This window comes from Marmota flaviventris, chromosome 4, assembly GCF_047511675.1.
Source record: "Marmota flaviventris isolate mMarFla1 chromosome 4, mMarFla1.hap1, whole genome shotgun sequence".
In the NCBI taxonomy this organism is placed as follows: Eukaryota; Metazoa; Chordata; class Mammalia; order Rodentia; family Sciuridae; genus Marmota; species Marmota flaviventris.
In genome coordinates this window covers 15,578,182-15,604,657 of record NC_092501.1, presented here as the reverse complement: position 1 = coordinate 15,604,657, position 26,476 = coordinate 15,578,182, and the positions used below count along the sequence as shown (strand labels likewise).

At 46.8% G+C, this 26,476-nt stretch overlaps 1 protein-coding gene across 2 annotated transcripts in view; it reads right to left on the bottom strand.

Moving 5' to 3' along the window:
- Window positions 1-12,094, bottom strand: part of Afap1l2 (actin filament associated protein 1 like 2) — a 90,100-nt gene extending 78,006 nt beyond the window's left edge. For both annotated transcript variants that reach the window (XM_071610692.1, XM_027930229.2), the window contains exon 1: window positions 12,037-12,094. In XM_071610692.1, coding sequence (XP_071466793.1) covers window positions 12,037-12,052 — 16 coding nt within the window. In that variant the 5' untranslated portion in view covers window positions 12,053-12,094. The remainder of the gene's footprint in view (window positions 1-12,036) is intronic.
- Window positions 12,095-26,476: the final 14,382 nt, after the last annotated feature.

The window sequence follows — 26,476 nt, the reverse complement described above, 5'->3', positions numbered from 1 at the left end:
TTTTTTTTTTCCTATCAGAGAAGAAATCTACTTGCACAGAGACATTACAGTCACTCATGGAGGCGGCTTCCTGAGAAACCCCAAGTCACTCCATCCCAAGAGCAAGGTCTCTGAGCCCTGTTACCTCCTCTCCTCCAACTCATCCCAACCTTCCCTCAACAGGAAAATCATCTTTTGGTAGAACAGTCTGTCCTTTTAGTCCTTTAGGTAAATAAGTTTAAAAAAATGGGGCTCTCATTTGACACCACTCCTTCAACATACACGTATGCACACCCCTGTGCTCCAACCATACCTGACATCTGTAAATGCTCAGGGGTACAAGGACAGCAGGAGGGGGCCAGGCCCCCAAGACAGAGTCCATATCCTCCCAACCTAGCAAAAGCTTCCAACATAATTCCTTCACCACTTTTGCTCTGAGATGACTCCCAGCTTTATTGCTAGGGACAGGGGGTCATTAAGTGTCCAAAGCCACCTCTATTCTCCTGCTTAGGACAAGGGGCTCCGTCTTGCATACAGCCATGTTCCACATCAGGCTAAAATGCATGGTGACCCTCTCTTGCCCTGCATAGCGAGCTCCAGGGGCCCCTGCAGAGGATGCACACTGCTGCTCGCTCTCACCCTGCGCAAACAGCGCCTTACCTCCCTGCTTACTTGAGAGCACTCAGGGATCTGTGTCCTCACCTGGGGTCAGACAAACAAGACCCCCTCCACTCAGAGGTTTGCTGAAAAGCTGAAGCCACTTTCTGTCATCAGTAGAGACCTGCAGGCAGGGCTGGGGACGAGTCAGGCTTCTGGAGGACTTAATTTCAAAACCCACAGCCCAGACTTTCCCTCTGAGAACAAGAAGGCCACTCCGCTCTCCAGGGAACCAGTGCACGGAGGGCCGGGAGCGACACCTGGATCCCATAACTCTCAGAGATGGGCTCCCAGGCAGAAGTGTTTACAGTTACACACACCAAACCAACATCGGATGACAGAGATGGGCGCCTGCCCACTGGGAAGCCAGGAGGTCAATGGGAAAAAATTATTTTAGGCAGTGCTGCGCCTTCATGCTTGGAACTTTTATCCAAACAATGCGACGTTCTCAGGCTCCCCCTGTGTGGTGCCGCCCCTCCTCTGACACTCGTTTCCAGGGAACCCGGAATGGCAGTGGGAGGAGCCATGCACAGGCTGGGACTGAGGGTCCCCCCCCTCAGTGGGCGCTGGCACTACTTAAGGACCTACTGAAAGAGCAGCAGAGCTTCCTTTTCTAGTCACTCGGACCTGACAAGGTCTCAGGGCCAACATGACCCCTGAGGGCTGCCGGAATGGGCATTCTCTCCAGAAGGCCATGTGAAACACCACCCTCAAGGCCTGACTAAGTAGCCAGGGCCACACAGAACAGATTTTCACACAGGCCTCCTCTTCCAAGGGAGACATACGGAGGACAAGCCCAGTTTCCCTTCCCAGCCTCTGCAGTCACCAGCCTTTCCCGGGGAAGCCTGGATTCTAACCATGGCCACTCAAAATGAGAGCCCGAGGGTACCAGAGACATGGGGACGAGAGGATGCGGTGAGGTCCTATCCCTTCTCTGGGTCTTTGTGGCCTCAGGTTCTCAGAGAGAATCCCTTTTCTGGACTCAAGACCCGTTCCTGAATGGAACTAGCAGGAAAAAAAAAAAAAAAAAGAGGGGAGGAGCGGCAGGCAGTCAAGAGGGAAAATGAGGAAGCAAAAGGAAGGAGGAAGGGGAGGGAGAGGTGGGGAGAACACGGGGCTGAGCCTGCGCGCCCTGAAGAGCCGTCCTGGCTTGCACATGAGGTTTTGTGGTCAACCCCACCAGCTTTGCTCGGGGCCAGCTTTCACAGCATCTGAGATGTGAGACTTGAACCAGACAGGTTTCTAGACTCCACTGAGACAAGTACCTGTGATGGCTCCCAGGAGATCCCCAGGGCTCCAGACACCAGGATCTGTCATAGTGTCACTGCACATAGACAACCACACTTGATGGTCTCCCACCCTATGATCCTCAGCCACGAGTCCAGTAACACCCAGTAGGGACCCCACCTCTAAAGCACGCCAAGACCAAGGTGTCAAGGCCAGGTGAGCCCTGACAAATGAGCTTGCCAGGAGGTCCCGAGGAGAGGGCATTTCAGGCCCATGGACCAGCACTTGAAAAATCCAAGGTGGGAAGCTGCGAGGACCTCAGAATTGCTGGGGGACAGGGTGAAGTGAAGAATGGCGACTCTATCATGCTTGTCAAGGACCAGCCACGCTGCATGAGCCACTGGAGCAGGCGTGAGGCTAATGGCACCAAGTGTCTCTGCCCCACAACTGCCACTTTGTCATCCTTCATTTCTTCCCATTTGTGCAACAAACAACCAAGCAGAAGCCACAGGAGGATTCTGTACCCTGTAGCACCTGCTGGTGACACATCTTTATTTCTTCAAAAAATGTGCTAGTAGAGGATACCATAGAAGTCCTGACAATGCAAAGGACAGTAGGGTGGTGACTATCCCTAGGTCATAAGGAGCCCAGGATTGTAACCAAATATTTGCCCTCAGGGAGACCCAAGCCATAAAGATGAAGCTGAGATGCCCCAAGCAAACTTGCCACCAGACAGATCTCAGCTCTGGAAGCAGGGCCATCAAGCACCCTAGAGTCCCTCCCAAAAGGACTTTGAAATTCAGTAAATCAGCTCAATATGTTCTAGGACTGTGGGTATTAAATAAAAGAAGTCACTGAAACCTCTGAACAATAAGTTCATTCAACACAACCTTTTTTTTCTGCCCCCATCTGGGGACTTGAATACAGTGAACATGAATAAATTCTGTTGTGTAAAAACTAGGGTCGGGGGAGGGGTGGAGGATGGAAGGAAATGGCAAGATTCCCACTTGTTGGTCGAACAGGAAGGCTAAGACAGTCATCAAAATCCAAAAGGATGTCAGTGTGCCTGGATAGCCCTGGGAGATGGTGGTCACGGTTTGCAGTCAGGTAAGGAAGTGTCCAGTCCCCTTGCCCATCAATCCCAGCTATTCCTTTGCATACAGCAGTCCCTCCATTCTTGCACTCAAACCAGAAGTGGGCTCTGGGGCCATCCTAACTTGGTGGTTCTTAAATGGACCAGCCACAGTCAGACCTGACCCTGTGTCAAGAAAATTTCACTACAAATATGCACAAAAATTATTTTCTGCTTCTCCAACCTCCACCCCAACAACATCAAGACAATTAGAACTAAGAAAAGTGTCAGCTATCGCTCTAATTGAACACCCCAGGATGGGTGGAACAGAACTGACTCGGTAGATGACTAGTGGCTTGGACATGTTTGTGATTAAAAAGAGCCATATGTCTGAAATCTCCTGTGTAATTCACAATTGAACATGTCCTGGGCCCAATACAGTCCTCACTGATGGACAGTCCATAGCCATCCAATACAGTGTTCTTAGAGAAGCTGCAGAGATAGGATCTAACTCCCCAGGGCATAGAACCAGGCAAAATTCACCTAAAGAACAGTCCAATGAGGATTTTGTTTTGTTTTGTTTTTTTCTTTTTCATGGAAGATACCAAGAAGCTAAGATCCCACAAGGACTAACAGAGTGATGATCATCCTTTATTCTCAGAGGATTCTCATTCTCTGGCCTCAGGCAATGAGCGCTAGTGATTCTGCCCTTGCATCATAGGTTTCCCCCTGAATGGAAACAAGGTACTGATGCCTCCCCTCCCATGGGACTAGGTGCGTTATTTTAATACATCATGGTTCTTCTCTCTGAAAAATCAATCCTAGTTAACAGACAAGCAGGACTGCCAAAAAAAAAAAAAAAAAGACAACCAGGAAATCATTATGGTGCAGACATGGGTACTCCATTCCAACTCAATAACTTTACTGGCAAAAAAAAAAAAAAAAAAAGACTGTGGAAAGACTGCCAAAGTCAATACATTAGATCCATGTGTGGATAGCAGCAGAGCTCCCACGGTGGGAGCCCAGAGCTGATGCTCCAATATTCCAGGGCCATCCTGGGCTCATCTCCTGCCCGGTCTTTAGAATCTTTCTTTCTAAATGGAGACAGAGCTTCCACCATCTTCGACTGTGCTAACTGGAATAGTCTCCGGCATTTAGGATACACTATCAAGATATCCTGGTCTTTTTGTTTTATGCCTCAATTCTTTTTTTTAATATTTATTTTTCAATCGTAGTTGGACACAATACCTTTATTTTGTTTATTTCTTTTTATGCGGTGCTGATGATCGGACCCAGGGCCTCGCACGTGCTAGGTAAGCGCTCTACTGATGAGCCACAACCCCAGCCCTGTACCTTAACTCTTCACCCTCTTCTACTCCATCTCCATCACAACCTCACCAAAACTTGGCTTCTGTTTTCAACCTGGAATAATCAACTTTACCCTTAGTGGATCCTTCCTCATCATCTGCCACAGAATCACAATATGATAGGGTGTTTTTAAAAGGCAGCTTTACTGAGGTATGATTCATACACAGAAGAAAAAACAACTTCCCTCTTAACTACATAGTTTGGAGTTTTGACAAATACATGGAGCTATGTAACCACCACCAATCAATAAAGATACTGAACATTTCTATCATTCCAAAGATGTCTCTCCTGTCCCTTTGTAGTCCACCCCTCCCCAGCCCCGCCCCGCCCCAGCAACCACAGTTTAGGTCTTTCTTTCCCTATATGTAGTTTTGCCTTTTCCAGAAAGTTGTATAAATGGAATCACAGTGTGTAGACTCTTGAGTCTGGCCTCTTTTTCTTAGCTTAACATCCTGCTGTGTATCCCTAGCAGTTGGTTATGATTTTCTTCTTTTAAGCCTGGGACTTTCACTTTCTAATCAAGAGACTGAGTGACTGCTCTAGCTGGCCTTTGCTACAAAGAAAACAAATAATTGATTTAGAGGCATTTAATAAAGCCAGGGTTTTGGAATAGGGTGACCCTCATCTCAGTTTGCCCAGGAAAACCAGGACAGTTGGTCATGGAACTTGGGAAAGCTATCCCCAGAGCAGGCTTGCAGGTTTGCCCACAGTGAGTCCTTCTGGTGCACAGCAGGGCGCTCTCTCCAGCTCACAGCTGACTCTCTTTTCTCGGTTGAATCAGGATCAGAAGGCTGATTTGCAATCTGCTGGGCTGAGCTTCCATACCTGCCTACCACCCACCACCAGGCCTGGAAGTCCACGTGAGAGCTTCAGAAAGGGTAGAAGACAATGAGGGGGTCTATTTAGAAAACAGCAAAGCAGGGCTTCTGTGGCCCAAGGTGCCCCTCTCTGTCTTCTGACCCTTAGCTCCCGTCAAGAGCTCTGACATCATCGTGCCCTGCCCCATTCTGTGCTGGCTCCAGTGCACTATAATGCATCCAAATGGATGCTGGCTCTCCCGTGCTTCTCTGCATTCTCCACACCCCTCATTCAGTGGAGGTTTTAGTTAGTTTTAAGATTAACTAGAGAGAAAGTGAGAACCAAGTAACAGAAAGTTAGCAAGGAGCTCAAAGCCATTGTTAGAATTTAAGGGTCTCACCTACATAAACTTACTGAGACATCAGCGAAGTCAGGCAAGACAAGGCTGCAGCTCCCCACATAAGGCTAAAAATCAGCAGTTCCTTGGGGTCTCCTTTCAGTTTTCATAGAAGGACCACAAGTGCTGTCTCTGAGAAGCAAGGATGCCTGGGAACTGGCTGAGAAGCCCCAACTCTGAGTTCCCAAAGGCTTTGTAAAGCACAAGATAGTTGGTGCCTCAAGTAACTGTGAGGACTCCCACCTATTGGGCAGAACCACATCACAGAAGGTATCTGCTCTCCTGAATCAACTTAACATTCCCCTTCTTCATGTATTTACCAAGAGCGTTTCCAAGTTATTCCTCCAAGCAGCCTGGGAGGCAGATTAGTAGCCATTATCCTCCCTTGTACAAAGAAGGAAACAAGACCTAGAAAGAGTAACTGACTGGCCCAAGGTCACACAGCAAGTTAGTGGCAAAAGCCAGATTAGAAGCCCGAGTCCCTGAGTGCCCAGGCTGACTCCCCAGAGCACGGGCTGAGCCAGGGAGCCAGGTCTGTGCCCTTGGGAGCCTGGTGGCAGTCCCCAGAGCTGCTGCAGAGGGCAAAGCCAGCCTCATACTCACAAGTAGAAACCTGCCGGATCCTTCTCTGAACCACCAGACAGCAGCATCCCTGTGCTGGAACAGACAGAAAGAAGGCTCAAGTCGGGCAGCCCCAGGCAGCCACCGCAAGCTCCTCTCCTCTTCCAAAATATGGCTTTGAGATTTGTCTTCATTCCGCTTTGTGATCCAGTCTGCTCTTGAGGGTCAGGGCAAGGGTCAACACGGGCCCTGTGCCTGGAATTTATTCCCTCACCAATCATGTCCCAGACCCTACCTATGCCTGGTAACGTGCCAGAGGCTGGGGAGGGTCACAAAGACAAAGTCCCTGCCTCGAAAGAGCTCGGCCTCACAGGGAAAACATATATTCACATAATTACAAGACCACGTGACTAATTCACCAAGTATCTGTCGAATACCCACAACGTGTGGGGCATTAATGAGGCTGTACCAAAAGTATTGAGGACACAGGTGAAACTAAGGGCAGAATCGTGGAAGAAACAGGTGGGCAGGTCCTGAAGCTGAGATGAGTTTAAATTAGTAGCTAGTCCTTTCCTGGCTGAAGAGACACTGATAAATGAATGATAGGACAGTGTTTTGAACACTTCTTTCTAAATAAATTCTTGAATAGCAATTCTCCCTTTAGAAATTCAGTTCTCAGGGGTAGTATAGCTTGATTCTGACCCTCTAAACTGTTGCTTAATCTCTTCGGCTCAGTTGACCTGTCTCTCTAATGGGAGTAAATAAATCTATTTCAGACCATGGCTCCGGACTTAACAATCTTTGGAGACAGAGTCACACATGAGTCCTTAAGAAACGAATTCCTCACATAGTCTAGGGCATTCCCTTTCCCACTGAGTCTACGACTCTCCAGCTCTCCACAGGAAGTTGGTCTTATTTATAAGAATCACAATCCTAAGCTGACCCTTGCTGGGTGACCCAGCTCCAGTCCCTCCTCACTTGGCTCCCCTCCCCAAGAAATGTCCTCCCTCCAAAGATTCCTCAGTGACCACAGAGCAACTAGCATGGAAGAGTGGTTGCAAAGTCACATGGGGGGACACTGGAGGCTGTTTTCAGGATGGAGAAACTGAGGCCTGGAGAGCACATGGGTCTTAGGGGTTCCTGAGCTGCTGCCCACCCCCTTGGTCAGTGACTGTGCTCCCTCCTATCTCTGCTAAAGGTCTGGTTAGAACATGCCATCATCCTCCCCCTAGACTTGGGGAAGTCTTCCTCCCCTGAAAGACAGAAGTCTTGAGAGAAACATTTCCTGTCATTAAAAGGATTTGGAAGAGAACTGGCACCGCTCCCTCAGCTTTGAAGAGCCGTGGCCCCTCCTGGCCCTTTAATTGTGCTGGATCCAGCCCAGTTCCCAGAGCTCCCACCCTTTCAGGAGAGGGGAAGGGCCCAAAGCAGAATTCCCCCACCCCACGGCAGGGGCCTTTCAGCACCCACTGTGACCTCTCAGTCTTTCTGTCTCAGACCATTTCAGTGCCACAGCATCAAGGGCTCCCACACAAAGAGCTTCAAAGTCAGGAGAGTTCAGGGTCAAGTACCATGAGCAAACTGTGAGCTTAGGATTCCACATTGGAGACTGTTTTAAACAGCATTCTCGTAGCGTCTTCAAGCCTATGATAGCTGAAGGTGACTTACACTAGATTTCTGTAGGTGTCACAAGATTCAGTCAAGGAACCTTTGATTAGGAGAAGATATCCCCTTCATCCGCACCTGCGTTTCTTTCTTTTGGGTGAGGAAGGTGTTTATATAATTACAGTCAACCCTCATAGTCCAGGGTTCTGCATCCTCAGATTCAACCAACCACAGATCAAAAATTTTTGAGAAAAAAAGGTATGTTGTTGCTAACATGTACTGTGTAGCTTATGTAGTTAGGTACACCATGGTTGCATCTGTATTAAACATATTCAGACTTTTTTCTTGTCCTTATTTCCTAAACAATACAGTATAACAACTATTTATATTGTATCTAATATGATAAACAATCCACAGATGCTTTAAAGTATATGAGACAACATGTACAGGTTATCTGCAACTACTAGACCATTTCATGTAAGGGACTCAGTCATCCTTGGATTTTGATATCCCTGGCCGGGGGGGGGGGGGGGGGGGGTCCCTGGAATCATTGCCTGATTCCAAAGGACCATGGCACTTTTTTCTATTTTGACATTTCACTTTTTAAAAGGAAGCATGACTCTCAATTTTGACTGCATATTATAATCACCTGAAGACCTTTTAAAACTACAATGCCCAAGCCACTGTCCTGGACAACTAAACCAGAATGTCAGGTGGAGCCTGTTCTTTTTTTGTTTGTTTGTTTGTTTGTTCTTTTTTTAAGAGACAGGGTCTCGCTGAGTTGCTTAGTGCCTCCTCTTTTGCTAATGCTGGCTTTGAACTTGAGATCCTCCTATCTCAGCTTCCCCAGCTGCTGGGATTACAGGAGTTGCCACTATGCCCTGATGAGCCTGCACTTTCATATTGCTCCCCGACATTTATAATTTTTAAAGCCCCTAGATTATTCCACTGTCATAGGTGGAATGTCAACAGGAAAAAACTAGAGCTTCTAGGTGTGGAAAATAATTCCGAATGGCGGATTAAATGTTATCAATCTGCTCATTGCTCTTCATCCATTTTTCCTTTTCAACCTTCTCTGATCACAGATCTCAGAATTCCTAGACAAGTTTTCAAGTATTTGCCTGGCTTGACTCTTTGCCATTCCTTTCCATATCCTGTGCCCTAGAGCTAAGTGGGGAAGCAGGGGATTAGACCCAGAAACCAAAGAACGCAGGAAAAGGATTTCAATTTCAATCAATTTCTCTGATCCAGAGTCTGAATCTCTCAACCAGGCCCCTTTGGATCCAAATATGATGCAATTTCAGGAAGCTTCAGCGTGATGTTCCAAGTGCAATCCACAGATAGTAGGTCAGTCGCATTTGGCCCTGGATCTGCTCACCAGCTGGGAGAGCAATAGGGACCAATATCCTTGACTACATGGGGTGAGTTCAGCCAATGGGCTCGTGCACAGTGATACAGGATGCTCTTAGGAGAGTCATAAATATGGAAACACCCATAGATGGGCACCTTTTCAAGGCACACTGTAGGACTTGGCACCACAGGCTGGACACTTATGTGGGTCTTACTGCTTATACAGATTCATGTGGGACCCATTTTTGCTTAAAGTCATAGCTATCTAGCAGATGGGCTTGGAAAAGACTAGAAGAGTTGTCTGGAAGGTTTTTTGTTTGTTGGTGTTGGTGGTTTTGTTTTGTTTGTTTTTGTATTAGGCATAGAGTGGTTCCACCATCCTTTAGTTCTAGACCTCTCTTTATGTCCTACATGACAATGGAAAATCAGCCCAGAGCCTAAAAATGATATGCTATTTTGGGGGTGTGTATAATGGGTAACATGCAGGCTGGGGAAGGTGGAAAAGCAATTTCTCCTATAAACAGTAGCTATAGGAGATTTACAAATTAGAGAAAATATTTTGAGAATGTGAAGACAGTGATGAGATAGTCTACCTATGTGGGAGAGGGAGAGAGAGCTCAACCCTGAGAACGTAGAAAGAGGGGAGGTATTTAAGGGAAAAAAATTAACAATGAAGAAAAAAATTAGTAGCATTACACATAAGAATTTTTCTTTATAATTTTTACATAGGTTCTGAGAATCCAAACAAGCCTTGTTTTTTCCATTTTTTTGTTTAAGCTGCTATAGTTATTCCACAAATGTTCAATTTGACATTTTTTTAAAGCCCTCAATCTCTGACCAGCAAGAGAATATTGATTCTATCCAAGGGGCACTTGCCAATCAGATCTGGAGCCCAGCATTATTCATTTTGCAAAGACCAATGTTTCCATTCAATGAGTGTTCAAAGCACAACTCGTCTGCCTCTCAAGAGAACAAGAATTCTACTGGGGGAGAGGGGGAACAAAATTCCTTGGTGAAAGGTAAAACAAAAATCTTAATAGCATAATGACACTGAGAACTGAAAGATTTTTTTCTCATGAGTCCAACATTGGAAGATGAGCTCAATTGATGAGTTAGATTACCCTCTGCAAACTTGAGAATTCTCAAGATTGTCCATTCATCACTGTGTCTGATTTACTGCAAAACGGTAAGGCAGATAACATGTGTTACCAGAAAACAAACACTCTGAACTGGAAACTACACTTCTTTAGTTGGCAAGAAGCCCCCAACTGATCCTCTTCTAGGGTGGGAGGATTTTCAACTCCCTCCAGAGAAAGATAAACTAAGAGGACTTTATCAGGTCAAGAGCCAAGTCAGAAACTATTAACACAGAACCCTGCTGACCATCAGTGGTGAGAAGTTGGGCATTTGGCAAGAATGCACCTGTTACCTTGGTCCTTGAATTAATCTGTTGACTTGAGAAAGTAGCTCAGAACACAGACTCTAGATCCTGGGACAGATACCCTCTCCACTTCACAATTCAGAAAACTGAAAGGACTCTAGAGACACCTTCAAGTCAGGAGGTGACCCAAATCCTGAATTCCCCCAAAGGGTGGAAGGAATACAGAGAGGGGCTGTGACCTCCTCCAGTGTTTGAGACTGCACAAAGACTTATTCCACAACAAAACAGACTGTGATCCCAGCAGAATTTGAGATTAATGCCCTCCCTCCCCGATTAAAAACGTGAGAGAGGCATCAGGGAGGCGGTCACAGAAAAATTCACTGTCAACAAATTTAACCCAGTTACCCCTTTCCCCCACTAGCTTCCGGGCTGCCAAAGACCCTACTGGTTCAGGTGAAGTGCTGTCTAGGATTTGGTTCTTTCGCCTTCACCAGTAACCAAATGACTCAGATGAGAAAAGGCAAAAGAAAGTCAAAAGACAATAGTGGTTTAGGGAACTAAAGCCCGTCCCAAACGTCCCTTTATGTCAGTTTCAGAAATAAGAAACCATCGAGGGTGAGATTCCTTGGGAAGCCGAGCATTCTCCTTTATTACTCAATCCCAGGGGAAAACAAATATAGAAGCAGTATTTCCTCTGGCAGGTTTGGCCAAGACCAACCCAGCATGAGAGCAAAAGGCTTTTCCAAAGGGAAGGGGCGGCGGGGCCAGCGTCCTGCTTAAGGGGCAGCTCTCCGAGCTCCTTTTTCAAAAGCCCCGCAAACCAAGGCTTCTGGAGTCCAAGCCCCCAGGCTCCGAAAACGTGAGCTAGCTGGGCACCTGGCACAACGGGGGCGGCCTGCCCAACAGGATTTGGCCAAGATCCTCCCGGCCAGGGCCAAACCCAAAGCTCGCTCAGCTGTGCAACTCGGCGAAGCCCCTGGGCCGGGAAACCTCCAGGCGCTCCACCTGCTGGGCACCTCTTTCGGGGCCCCAACCTCCACACCCCACTCAGCTTAGGGTGGTGGGATCTGAGAAGGGCTCAGAGAGAAACCATTACCCAAGTTGCGTGACGAAAGGAGAGGCCCGATCTAGCCAGGACTTAACAGCGCGCCCACCCCACCACCCCAGGCGCTTCCCGCACCCTCTTCCCTAGTTGGCTCTTTCCCAGGATCTGCAGGAAACCCCCCATCCGGCGCCCGTGCGAGAAAACCCAACAAACGACTCACCCCTTTGCCCCGGCACCGCGGCACGATTGCGACCTTACTTGGGGCCCCTTGACTCTAGGCATCTTTTTTTTTCCCCCGGCGGCCAACTATGGCTGGAGAGGGGACGCGGAGCGCACCCTCTCCTTCTACAGGTGGGAAGCGTAGCCACCACCCCAATGCCGACTGCCGCCTTCAGCTCCCGCGACGGTCAAAGGGCCCAGGCCGAGGCCGCCACAGGAGCCCACCTCTGTCGCCCCCTCTTCGGCTCAGGTCGCCTGGGCGGGGGCAGTCGACTTTGCTCACCTGGATCCCGGCGGGATAAGCCCTAGCCCTTCTTCCCCGCACAGGACTAGGCGGAAGGGAGTGGGTGCGCGCTGCGCGGGACCCCGCGCCTCACCTTTGTACCGCTCCATCGGGTCCACCGCTTGCGCTCTCCCAGCTCCGCTCCGGCGCTGCGCTCTCTGCGCTCGGCTCGGCGCCCAGGCCGCCGCGCTGGCCCCTCCCAGTGAGGTCACGCTCACGGCCGGACCTCCTGGAGCTGCCGCCGCGCCCCGGGCCCTTGGACCCGGTCTCCACCCGGGCGCGACGGTGCCGCCGCCCCCGCTGGGGAACTCCGCAGCCCGCCGGCGCGGACAGTCAGCGCTCAAGTCAGTGCGCACCCGGCCTCGGCTCCCTGCCCTGGCCGCCTAGTACTTCCTTCAAGTCCGGATCGGGAGGCGGCGGGAGGAACGAGGCTGAGACGTTCCCACACCCTGGGGGAGGTTGCAGGAGGAGCAAGCTCCAGTAGGTCTCCAAGATCTGTTTTCTCAACTGCGGGGCCTGCAAACCCAATGCCAGGAGGAGGAGACTGAGGTCCTAGCCCGGAGATGGAGACGTGCCTAGAGCGCCTCCTGCTTGACCCTCGAGGCAGAGCGCTTTTGCCCTTGGCCTACCTCGAGAGGAGAGGTGGGGGTCGAGGTGGAGGCCACTCAGACCTTACTTGGGGGCCCCCTGACTCTAGGGGCCCCCAATCAACGCCTGATCGGGGTTATTTGGGGGGCTTCTCCACCCTCCTGCAACCTCTCTGGGCAGCCATCTCTCATTGCACACATAGGGTGCCTGAAAACATTTACTTGCTGCCTCCTACCTGTTCCAGAGTTCCTTAGGGCGTCTGTGCCCCAGGTTCTCCTGAGAAGGGCTAGAATGTCTAGGGCCACTTCAACGAGTCCGGGAGAACCCGTTTTCCAGGGCAGCCTAGCACCTGTCCTGAAGCACCTGTCCGTGATGGTTCTGACTTTCCACCTGCACCTCCTCCACCAAGCAACACGCCTCTTCCTTTCCCTTTTGCCATTCTTCTGTCCTGCCCTTTAACACTCCTATCCCCCGCAAAGAGATCCATGTTTTCCTTTAAACTTTGGGGGTTTCACTTTTGAAAACATGGTTTGTGCTGGGTGTCTGGTTTCTTGACAAAGTTCTCAACTTTCTTGAAGAACACTTAAGGTAGATTCATTGATTTCTAAAAGGCTCTTAATTCTTTCTCAGGACTGCAGAGTTAGCTCTGATGTTTGGAAACCTTCTGCAGGAGGGGTCTGTAGAAATACTTTTCTTAGCTACCGTTGCAGCTGACCCAGATGGAGCGGCCTCACCAGCCAGCCATAGTGCTAAGGGCTGCGCATGCTACGTCCTTTCCTTTGCTCAATATCCCTATAATGTGGGTATTATTATTTCTATAGGACAGTTGAAGAAACTGAGGCTTAAAAAGGCAAAGGACTTGTTGAAGGGCACACAGCTAGCAAAGAGCAGAGCATGCTATCCAATGCGGTTTGCATTTACTTAGACACTTTCTTGGTGGTTATAGGAAGTGCCAGGCTATTTATTACCATCTTGTGATAATAAATAGCAAGTAAACAATGGCAACAAAGCCAGGTAGGTAGGTCTTCTGATATGAGGGACGTACAGGGATTGTGGAAGCCCAGGGAGGTTCTGAGCCAGCTGGAAGATGTCTGATAAGTCTAGAAAGAGGTGGCTGAGCTGAGTTAGAGTTAGTGAGATGACAACAAGGTGAGTGGGGGCGACCTTCCAGGTAGGAAGGACAGCAGGGGCAGAGGCAGGAAGGGGGACCATCTCAAACTCAGTGACTCTGTTGCAGAAGCCAAAGGGCAGAAACTACAGTAAAGGAGGTGAGACTGGAGAGAGGGCAACAGGACTGAGCTGAGAACACAGGAAACCCAGCGGCACTGGAGAGTGTGGGTACCCTGGGATCTCTCCCACGGAGAAGGGTGTGGAATGAGGAGGTCCAAGGAAGAGGCCATGGGGCAGTGGAACACCTGCTGGGGAGGAGAAGTCTGCCAGCACAACCCATGCAGGAAGTTGGTTCCTGAGCACAGGATGGGAGGGAGGGGGAAAGCCCAGTTGAACCTGCCATTTGTTGTAACTTTAGTGACTATGTGGATAGTGTCACCCAGTCCTCATATATGATCTGGGACCCTGTTTCATATCAGGTATTAGGTACTGCAGAGAGGGCGTGAGCAAGAGGCCCAAGGTTCTGGTCTCATGGGGCTGCTGGTGGGGTTGGGGCGAGGCCAAAAAAATGGATGAAGAGATAAGTATCCCTGAGTCAGAGAAACATCAGCAGGTTGGGGTGTTGGCGGGGGTAGGAGGGTGCTAGTGAGGGCCTCAGGTACCACGGGGGAGTTAGAGCCCTGGCTCATCCACATATTCCAGCCACCTTCCAGTAGGCCTGGCTCATGTGGGTTTAAGAAATAAAAGTGGAGCTGTGGTGAGAAGGGTAACAGCTCGGGGAAATGGAGGACAGGAAACTGTGCTTAGCTGGCTCCTGCGTGTGAGCTGGACCTGGAACCCGGACAGGGCAGACTGTGGTCTTGCCCTTTTGTGTTCTTTCCTCTCTCTTCCTTCCTGCCTCCCTTCCCTCATCTTGCAAATGGCTCAGCATGGTGCAGGCCCCCTTCTACAGTGTCTGGACACTTCTAGTGGATCTTGGGTTTCCTTTGAAATTCTCCAGAAGAATCTGATTGTGCAGCTCATTATTTGGAAAGAAGCCTCAAGTCTCCGGTCACCAGTCACTTGACCAGATGCCAGCTCTGGCCGTCAACGGGTCAGCAGGGCAAGGTTACATGGTCTGGTCCCCACTCCACAGGACATGTTTGAGCTGACCTCCCACAGGGGATTGAGGGCAGGGTGGCACTGACTAGTGTCCTTAAGATCAAGCGTTGTCATCTCTAGTCTACAAATGAGGACACAAAGAAGTTAGGGGACTGGCCCAGAGCCTCAAAGTTAAAGCATCTTTCAGAGATAAGACTAAGAGAGAGAGAGAGAGACGGAGAGAGAATGTCAGCTTCCTTATTGTAAATCCTGTGCTTTATTGCTCTCCTTAGTTCAGGCTTTCCCACGCTCTAACGTGACCGGGCTGTTCCCCAGTAAATCCTTTGGTAGCCATCTCTTTAAGTCCCTCTTGAAAATAGCCCTCCCTGCAAGCTTGGGTATCTCCACATCTGTCTTGCCTGACTTCTCTCTCTTTCCCCCACCAGATCCGGCCTCTTTAATTACTTCTTCCCTAATTCCTCTCTAGACAAACAAAAATCCATCAGAAATGTATGCAGAGTAAATTTAAAATTGGAAGTCACCATCCTTCCCAAGAACAAAACGGAAATAACACTACCAAAAGCCGTCAATAGGAATTGGCTTCTGGAAGCACAGAGCTGTTTCCCTTTTCCTCCATACCTGGGTGCAGTTTAGCCCTTTGTCTTCCTGGGTTTGCAACTTCTGTAAAGGGGTTGCTCACATTCAAATTCAAATTCATTGTATTTCTGGCCTCTAGGATCAGGTGATCTGATTTCCAGTTCAACTGTCTGAGTGGTACAATTTCACCTCACCCCAGTTCCCCAGGATCAGAAATGAACTATTCTGATGCAGATAGTCCTGAAGGCAAATTGTATAACCTCATCCTGGAGTGAGGGTGTAAGTGTTTCCACCAAACTTAATTGGGGTAGTGGTACTTCAGGCTCTCTGGGTGTGTTGGTTGAAGATGTCCTGGGGAAGAGAACTCAACATCAGAAAGACTTGTGGTTTATTACAGTAGTCCTTCCTTAACTGTGGGAGGTACGTCCACCAGTTGTCTGAAACCATAGAGACAGAGCACCAAACCCCACATACAAACACTACAAGCCCACAACATTCAATCTGATAACCAAGCCCACTGTTAAGTGACTGACTAACTGACTATAACAGGTGGATAGCATATACTGCATGGATATAGTGGACAAAGGAATAACACACAGCCTGAGCCAGACTGAGCAGGACAGCTCACGGTTTCATCAGTCTACTCAGAATGGCATGAAATTTAAAACTTACAAGTTGTTCATTTCTGAAATTTTCCATATACTGTTTTCAGACCATGGTCAACTATGGGAAAAATGAAACTTCATAAAGTGAATCTGCAGATAAGGTGTTTCTATTGTAATTCCTAAACCAATTCTCAGCAGTGAGGATGTCTCTTCAAACACAAAGGGGGCTTCTCCAGCTGAGAAAATTGGTGGGGGGATACCATAAAAAGCAGTTGCTTTACAAACTGTATCCTGTTTAATTTTCCTAGCAGTTAAGGCAACTGGCATTATTTCCCCCTCACTGAGCAGTCCCCACTGAAGCAGCCTCTTTGACCTGACTTGTTAACCAGGCTCTTTTTGCTTCTGTAGCCATATTTTTTCAAAAGTCATTCCCTCCACTGTTCCTGACTTCACTCTTCCACTTCCTTCACAAGCAGCTCACCCCTCTCAGGACAGTGGGGTCCTACTCTCTAGATAGCCCTCTTATTCTGTAACGCATTGATCCCCTGATGTCTTGTTGAATATTGTACCCGGCACATAGTAGGTGCTCAGTCATGCTGTTAAATGAATGACTACTCCATTTTTTTTCCTGAGTGGGAGGTCTGTGAAAAGAAAAATAAAACATGAAATGTCTTTGCTGTTCAAATGGATAAAATGTCCTTACGAAGGACAAGGTCAAGTCTGGTTGGGCACGGCGAGGATAAAGCAGAAGGCAGGGCTTCAGTGGGGGCAGCACGTGAACTCAAGCCTTGAAGGGATGAGTTAATTCTTTTTTAAATTGTCATAAAATATGTGTAACATAAAATTTTCCATTTTAATGATTTAAGATGTACAGCTCAGTGGCATTAAGTGCCTTCACATTGTTGTATGCCATTACCACTATCGATCTCCAGGACTTTCCCGTTGTCTCAAGTTGGTGCCTATTAAACAACACCTCCCCATTCCTTTCTCCCTCCACCCTTCGGTAACTATTACTCTATTTTCTGTGAATGTGACTATTTTAAGTACCTTATACAAATGGAATGATATGATACTTATCGTGTCTGGCCCATTTTACTTAGTATGTCTTCGAGGTTCATTCATGTTGTAGCATGTAGCAAAATTTTATTCCTGTTTTATGGCTAAATAATATCCCATTATATAAATATACCACATTTTGTTTGTTCACTCATCTGTCAAAGGACAGCTGAGTGTCCATGCTTTGGACATTGTGAATTATCATGTTATGAAGATCAGTGTATGAATTTCTGTTTGAGTCCCTTTTTCAGTTTTTTTTTTTTTTTTAATTTTACCTAGGGGTGGAATGACTGAGTCATATGGTAGTTTCTGTGTTTAACTTTTAAGGAATTGCCATACCATTTTCCATGGTGGCTGCGTCATTTAATATTCCCACCAGTAGCATGTGAGAGTTCTAATTTTTCCCCCTCCTTTGCCAACTCTTGTCATTTTACCTTTAAAATTTTTTATCTATCTAGGTGGGCTCCCAGTAGTGCATACCTGTAACCCCAGCTACTTGGGAGGGAGGCTGAGGCAGGAGGATGATAAGTTTGAGGTTGGCCTACATAACCTAGCAAGGCCTTAACAAAATAAAAACAAAAAGGGCTGGGGATGCAGCTCAGTGGTACAGCATCCCTGAGTTCCATTCCCAGTACTGAAAAAAAATTTGTTTTCTTCTTTTTTGTTTTTTACCTATCCTTGTGGATTTTATTCCTTTTTTAAGGCTCTGAAGTCAATATGACATAGTTAACATTTCTTAACTCTGGTTAATACATGATTTTTAAAAGATTATACAAGGAGGACCACCAGCGAGGGTCCAATCTTCCCATGGTTTTACATTCTGACTTCTCAAAGTCGGAAGTGGGCACTAAATTCCTGGGTAATCGAGCCTCTGAGCCAGTATGTTAAAACACTCTAAAATATAAAACAAACAAACAAAAAAAATCAATGTTTGGCTTAAAGAAAGCAAGTAAAGGCATAGAGGGAGGCAAGTTCCAGGCCAGCCTCTGCCCTTAGCAAGACCCTGTGTCTAAAAAAAATTTTAAAAGGGCTAGGGTAGTGTAGCTCAGAGGTAGCATGCCCTACGTTCAACCTCCAGTACCGGGGGAAAATCACCCCTCATCTATTAAGATTTAGTGTATGTAAAGGAGCTATTTATATTTTAAATTTCCTTATAATATTCCTATGAAGTAGAAAGCAGACTCTCTAAAGAGCTACACAGGTAAAGATCAAAGACCGAAGAATGTCATTTTCAGAAGTGGCAGATAAAGGGCACTTCTGTTCCCACACTCATTTCATACAGAGGTCAGCAATGCCCAGGAGTATGTTTGCCCAAGTCAATGGCTCATGGCTCATAGCTTGGGTCTCCTCTCTGTGAGCCCAGTGTCCTGGGCCCTCCTCGGTCCCTGGGATGGTAGGGCAGGGCTGCTGGGTATGCAGCTCTGTGGGCTCCAGCTGGGCCCACACTTAGTACTCCCAGACTCTAAGCTGTCGCCTCCATTCTGCAAAAAAAGATCCAGGACTGAGCCCCTACCCCAGCTCTCCCCCTTTCCTCCTGAGGTCTTCATCCACCACGTGGCTAACCCGCTCTTAGCTAACATCAGTCAAACTCTCCACTGGGCCTTCTTCCCGGGATGCTGGGGCTGGGAAGCAAAAGAACAAACTCCTGAGGATTCATCCCACCCAAACTGCAGGTTCTGTAACTTAGAGGACAGAGGCATCCTTGTAGCATGTGAGAGTTCCAATTTTTGTCTTTTTCTCTCAAAGTGGCCCTTGTGTTCTTGCCTAGCACTTGCCCCTTTCCACCTCCAGGGCTTTCACCCTGCTGTGATTTCCGGCCCATTTCAGAGCTGTTGGGAACCTTAGAATCAAAGGCAAACCAAACCATGTTACGTGACGTTAAAGACATGGGAACTCAGATCACAGAGCGCTGGCTGGAGGGTCCCAGCATGGGTGGCCGACCAGCACGGGAGCCCCCACTACGCAGGCAGCACTGCCCCTCTCCTCTGAAACCGCTGCCCTCTCTGGGGTCGGGGGTCCTAAGCTCTGGTCATTCTGGGAAGGTCCTGAAATTCGCTGAAGTCCTGGTCCCTGAGCAGTTGCCAGGGTCTTGATCTTGGATTCATTTCCTTGACGTTCCCCAATCTTCCTGTGATCACTGAGATCATTACTCAGATGAGGCTCAGGCAGAAAAGCAGCCAGACTGGAACTGGCGGCTCCACAGGTTCTTGGAGTCCCCATCAACGGCACCTGAGAGGAATCGCTCCTTCAGGCTGGAAGCAGAGCCTTTCTTAAGGGCACAGCAGAGCCACTGCCCTCCACAGTGTCCTTCCCAGCTGGCCAAAGCTCTGCAGTCTGAGCCTTCCAGTCCCAGCCCAGAGGACCCCCCCCACACACATACCTCCAGGCTCCTCAGAACTCTAGAGAGGATTGAAAGATGGGAAGGATCTTTGCTATCTTGTAACTTCATTAATATCCACTTCTTATTTAACTATAGAGAATAAAGACCATCCTTGTAGGTCTTGTTCTTCCAAATAAACTATAGGATCATGTTAGCAGAAGCTCCCTATGGACCCTGGGTAACCAGTTGGTCAGGCAAGGCTCCAGTGGTTAGGTTTATGGGTCTGGTATTGGCCCACAGACCTGCCACAAGCCTGCAGCCCTCACACTGACTCACCCACTTCTCTGCAAGAGGGGCTTCCCCAGCCCAGCTGCCAGCCAGCCAGGCTCACCCCAGCCTCCTGGGGCTGCCTGGGGCCATGCCCAGCCACAGGAGCTCAGCTCCTTGGTCCTCCTCCGCTTACCATGGTGAACTTCCACTTGTCTCAGTCCTGGGTTTCAGCACATCACCCGCTGGTCGGTAGGCCGGCTTCCTCATCGTTCCAACTCCTCTAAAAGGGTAGATTCCTTTCAGACCCTTTTCCCATGGTTAGATGGGTGGATGGATGGAAACTTGAATCACCTGTACCCTGAAGTCATTGACAGGAATTAGGGGTGCAAATGGGAAGACACTATTAACTGGCCCAAATCTTGCAAAAACAAGATTAGTATACAAGAAAGAGGTCTAGATCTGATGAGGCCCTGCCAAGCAGCCTTGTGACAGAGGGCAGTGGCCCAGAGGCAGCCTGGAGCGCACGGACATGCAACTCCGTATCCCTGCCCCACAATCCCTCCCCGTGTATCACTTGTGCCTCGCCATTGTCTGCCCTTAGACTCTCCCATGCGATTTCTTTAAAAGCACCAGCTTAGCTCAGAACCCCTCATTTTCTTTTCTTTTTTCAAACAGTATCTTTTTAAAAAATAACTTTATTTTATTTATTTATTTTCTTACGTGGTGCTGAGTTTCAAACCCAGGGCCTCACTGTGCTAGGCAAGCGCTCTGCCACTGACCCCGACCCCAGCCCCAGAGCCCTCAGTTTCAAGGTGCTAAGAGGTGGATGACTTACCAGAGCCACATGAACAGGCAATGGCAGGACCAAGGCTGGACTCCCGGCCACTGTGCTGAGGGGAAAACAGGGACCTGTTTCCTCCATGATGGGAATTGTGACTTCTACTTAGGGCCCTATTGTGTGGAAAGGAAGCTTTCTAGAAGCCCAGACACCAGGCTCCTCGCCATTACAGTCTGGCCCACAGGAAGTACACAAATCACTCATGGAATGAATGAATGAATGAGTGAGCTGTTCTTTTTAGATTTTTTTTTTAAATGTTTCTATTAGTGTATTATAGTGTATGAGCCATTCTAGATAGAAGAAATTACATCTCCAGTGGATCTTGGGGTCATATGAGAAAAACGAAATCTTACATAGCACGTCTGTGTGTGTCTCCATATCACACAAAGTAGACAATTAGATAAATAGCATATCTGTGGCATTAAAATGGAAAGGGGGATGCAGAGGCAATAATGGAAAAAGGCTGAGCAATACTGGAGTATAGGCTCAGAGCCTAGGTTAGATCTCCCCTCTGTTTCCTTCTAGCTGGATGACCTTGGACAACTTACTTGACTTTTCTGTACCACAGTTTCCTCCTCTGTCAAATGAGAATAAAAATTCTACTCATGTCACAGGTGGTTGGGAGGATTATGTGGGACAATATAAGGAAAGAATTTAGTTCAATGTCCAGCACACAAGTTCACAACAGATGCTACGTATGATAATTATCAAGACGGCTGCACTTGAGCAAGTCCTCCCTTCAGGGTGACAACATGGTAAGTTAGCCTCTGTGGTGGGGCAAGAACTGGCTACCAGTTGTTTCAAAAGCCATCACCCAAGTGGTAAAAGTCCTACTTGGTGCCATGTATTGGAAATCATTGGTGCTACCTGTCAGTCATCCAGCAGCCACCCACATGGCCACTACCCATTGAGCATGGTGCCAGGTGCTTTGTTGGATAATAAGTTACATGAAGTCCCTACAGGACTTATGGCCTCCAAGGGGAAACAGGAAACCCATAACCTCCCAACTCAAATCTTAGCATGTACAGGAATCACCTGGGAATCATGTTAACTCAGATTTTGATTCAGCAGATCTGGGGTTGGATGGAGAGTCTGCGCTTCTGACAAGCGTCAAGGTGACGCCATCCATGTCTGCTGGTCCATAACTGAAGGAACAGAGTTTTCAACAAGCTGCCATTCCCACACTTAGCCACATAGGAATCAGCCTTTTTCTTTCTCTGCAGGTGGCTGCATCTTATGTCGACATCCCATGAGGGCCACAATGAAGTGTCTACAAAATTTCTCCCTGGAAAATTCTGGAAGAAAATCTTCAAGGAGAATTCATCCTGCAACCTGGAGCTCAGACCACTCTGAATATTGTGAATGCTGCATTACCAGGAGCTTGCTTTATTTAAACTTGTTTTCCTTTTGTGATCAAAATCCTTATGGGGAAGAAGGGAGAGAGGAAGGAGTGAGGGGGATCTTTGTGATACCGCTTCCTAACTTCCTGTTGGAAGTGGCCTCAGGTAGCCAGTTTCTTTTGGCAGCAACAACTGAGAGAATATAAATGGGAATCTTGCACAGAGGACTCCTGAGCAGGGCAGGACATTTGACACCAGGCCACTACAATTGCATAGTGTCTGGGGATTCCATTCTGCCCCTTGAATAGAATCTTTAGTGTAATTCAAGTAATGTTCATGGAAGATCTGAGAGAGGAACGGTTCAGAGCCAAGAACAAGCAGATCCCAGATGGCAAGACACTGTGCTCTTTTTCATTAATGTAGTTGAAGAGCAGTTTCTTCAGAAGATTTGAGTTCAATACTCAGAACTACAAAAAATAAAATTAAATAACTTTTTTTTAATGTACAACTTAATGTGTTTTTTTTTGTTTTTTGCAATACTGGGGATGAAACCCAGGGCTTCATGCATGCTAGGCAAATGCTCTACCACTGAGCTACATCCCCAGCCCCGTGGTTTTTATTTTAACAGAGTTTTACAAAATTATCATTGCAATTAATTTTACAACATCACCCTAAAATAGTCATCACCCACTAATAGTCATTTCATTCTGCCCATTCCCTCCACCCAGACTTAGACAACCACTAATTTGTCTTCTGACTAGAGACTTCCCTATTTTGGATAGGTCATGTAAATGAAATCACACGGTTTTATAAAAGACCATTTCATTCCATGCTCTTTTGTGACTGGTTTCTTTTACTTAGTATAATGTTTTCAGGGTTCATCCACATTGCAGTGTGTATCAGGACTTTATTTTTTATATTGCTATATAATATTCCAACGCACGGACATACCATGTTTCATGTATCCATTTATCAGTTGATGGACATTTGGGTTGTTTCCACTTTGGGGCTACTACTAAATGCCATGAGCTTTCACATAAAAGACTTTGTGTAGACCAATGTTTTCATTTCTGTTGGGTCCTCTGCATAGTTTTAACCTTAATCAGGTGTTGCTCCCTTATGGCTGGCTCCTTGTTCATATTCTGTTGAACTCATGATTCCTCACTCCACCCATATCTGCTCCTTTTCCAGCATGCACTGCACCTATTCTGCTGCACAAGCTAGAAACTCACGAGTCTTCATTTCACTTCCCTCGACTGACTCCTCTATCCTCCACTGTGCTGCGGATCACGTCCAGCTTAACTCAAAGAGAAGTGGTCCCCAGAGGAGGCTTTGCTGACATTCCAGAATCAATCCACCATTCATCCTTGACATGATTACACTTGCTTATATTTGTAAGATTATGTGATTAATATCTGTTTGCTCACTCTTTTATCTCGAGTGCTTAACACAGCGCCTGGTTTATAGCAAGGCTTGTAAGCCTCTCAAAACAAAATGTATGTTACACTTCCTTTATAATATCCTGGAGATCCCAGTACACTAGCCTCGCCAAGAAAAATCTGTTGATTTAAGCTGTTTTTATTTGAATTTTCCAAAATTTTTTACTAAGGTATAATTTACGTGTAGCAAAACTCACCCTTTTTAATATATAGCTCTGTAAGCTTAGGCAAATGTATGAAGTCATGTAATTACCACCACAATTGAGATATAGAATGGTTCATCACCCACCAAATTCCCCGGTGCCCCTTTGTAGTCAACCCCTCCCCTCAACCCTAGTCCCTGGAAACCCCGGATGGGTTTCTGTCTCTACAGCTTTGCCTTTTCCGGAGTATCATAAAAATGCAGTCATAACATCTTTTCTTTTTTTTTCTTGTGGTGCAGGAGATGGCATCTATGGTCTCAGGCATGCCAGGAAGTTACTCTGCCACTGAGCTACATCCCTAGCCCTTTAAAAAAAATTATTCTGAGACAGGGTCTTCTAAGTTGCCCTTTCTGTCCTAGCTGCTCAGGGTGGCCTCAAACTTCAGATCTTCTTGTCTCAGCCTCCTGAGTGGCTACTATGTACACACCACCATGCCTGGCTGTCATATACCTTTTTGATTCTGACCTTTCTTTCATGTAGCATAGTACACTTGAGATTCATCCATGTTATTGCAATAGTTCACTCCTTTTATTCCTGAGTAATAGTCCATTGTAAGGATGAACTACAGTTTATTGATTTGTTCCTCAGCTGCGGATCATTTAGGATGGTTTCCAGTTTAGGGTGATGAAGAATAGTCATTACAGACATTCATGTGCAGGTTTTAGTGTGAATGCTTTTAGTTTTACTGGGATAAAGGCCTAGGATAGGGCTTTCTGGGTCACATGGTTAGTGTATATTTAACTTTTTAAAAAAAAAAATGTTTAGCTGTTTTCCAAAGTGGTAGAATCATTGCTCATTCCCACCAGTAAGGCACGTGTTCCAGCTGCTCTGCAGGGTCACAGCACTTGCCATCAAGGGCTCTACATATACTCTGGATAAGCCCTTGCTCACACATGTGATCTGCATTTTTTTCCCCCAATCTGAGGCTTATTTCTTTCTCTTTATATCTTTTGAAGAGCAGATTGTTCTTAATTTTGATGAGTGCCAATGTATCATTTTTTTTCTTATTGTATGGATCATGTTTTTGGTATCATTTCTAAGAACTGGGCCTAACCAGAGGTCATGAAATTTTTCTTCTAGACATTTTATAGGCTTAGGTTGTAGATTCAGGTCTCGGGTTCATTTTCCTTCTTTGTTATCCTGTGAACTGTCTCAGCTGCTTTAAGCCTCCCATCGAATCTACTGTTTGTCTATGTTGTCCTTCCAGGCTTTAAACCCATGGAGGGCAGGGATTGTGTTTTACTTGGGTTGGTATTGCATGACCCTGAGAGCAGGCCTCGGGCACTTTGCTGCCTCACCTAGTCCCACTCTGTGTGTGATTCAGGTTCATGTTTTCTACCACACCACATCGTGTACTTCTCATTTTAGGTACTAAATGCTGTAGATTTTTCTTTTTAAATGAGATATTAGAATACCCTTGGCATTGCTTATCGCATTAAAATTAATAAAAATAAGCACAACTAGGAAAAATCAATTTGAGTCATTTACAAAGCACTGAGTGTACAAGACACACTCCCATGTGCCAGACACCTGCCTGCCTCCTGTGGGTCCAGACACCAGAAAGTTATTTTATTCTGTGTGGTCTTCTTCTACCAGCATTGGCCACATTACCCAGGAACCAAGAATGAAGAGTTGTACTACTAACCAAAGAGTGCTTTTAAAAATCTGGAACCACATTCAGGTAGCCAGAGGCAATGGATAGAGAAATAATGTGTGAGTCCTAAAAAATGAAAAGACAGACTTTGTACCTTGAGCCACAGTAGGGCCAAATCTGAGGAGGCGTGGGTCGAGCTCTCGAGGAAGTTTACCCCCAGTTGCACTGTTTTCTCCCCAGCCTGGGTGCGTCTTCATGTAAAATCAACTTCCCAGGGAGAAGGGAAGGAGACTTTCCTCATTCAAGGGTTGCAGATTGAGAGACCCACGTAGAAAGCCATTCCTTCTGGAAGCTGAAGTTCAGCCCTCTTTTCAGAATGTTGTGTGGGAAGGACGTTTGTGTCAGCACCAAAGAGACGCCTCCTCGGAGGACAAGGTGGCCTGTGGAGAAGCCCCAGCCATCCCCAGGGGACTCTGTGTGCTGTGTGTATTTGGGTGGATGCTGCCTTGCACCTCTGCCAAACTCTTCCGGCAAAGAAGAAATCGTGGCTAAAGGACAGATCCGTTTCTTGCCTCGGGAAAGATTTTAAAGAATCCCCAAACTTTGACAGACCATTTCCCATCTCTGACTGGATAGAATCCATTTAAATAGTGTTTTTCCCCCTTAAATCACAAACTTTGAAAAAACGGAGAACACGTAGCTTACTGATTTGAATTTAGGCACCTTCTGGGAGCTGGAAAAGACTCATTAGAATAAACTCTGACCTTGGAATTTTGTACTGTCTAAAAATAACCGACTATGGAAAATGGAAATAAAGAAGGCAGAATTACAATTTTAATTTTAAAGCAAACATAGTCCTTTCTAGTAATAATTAAAACAAACTTACTTCATAGTGTAAAGAAGCAACCAAATTTGGATAGTGTTTTCTTTAAACTAGTTAATTTTAAATCGACAACTGACAGTTGTACATATTCAGAGGGCACAGCATGTTGGGCTGTAATGGTGGGGATTCCACAGTGTTATTTAACATGAATTGTTTCACATACAGACATTTTGTGTGTATGTGTGTGTGTTTGGTGAGAACACTTAAAATCTACTCTCAATTGATGATCAAGCATACAGAACACTGTTGTCAACTACAGTCGCAGAGATTTCTTGAACTGAATCCTCCTTTCTAATGAAGTTTTGTCTCAGGGAACCAGAAGTTCCCACCAACCCCTCTTCACTCCCAGCCCTTGTAACCACCATTGTGTTCTCTGCTTCTATAGTGTCCCCCCCGCCCCCAACACACTCACACTGAGAAATTACTGGGTCCCCTGTCAAACCTATTGAATCAAACTTTGATGGCAAGACCAGAGAGTCTTCATTTTTAACAAAGTACCTGGGATATAGATATCTTCATTCAAGTTTTCTCCATTTCTTTTTTTGTTATGTTTTTATTAGTGCATTATAATTGTTCATAATCGTGGGGTTCGTTGTGACATAGTCACACAT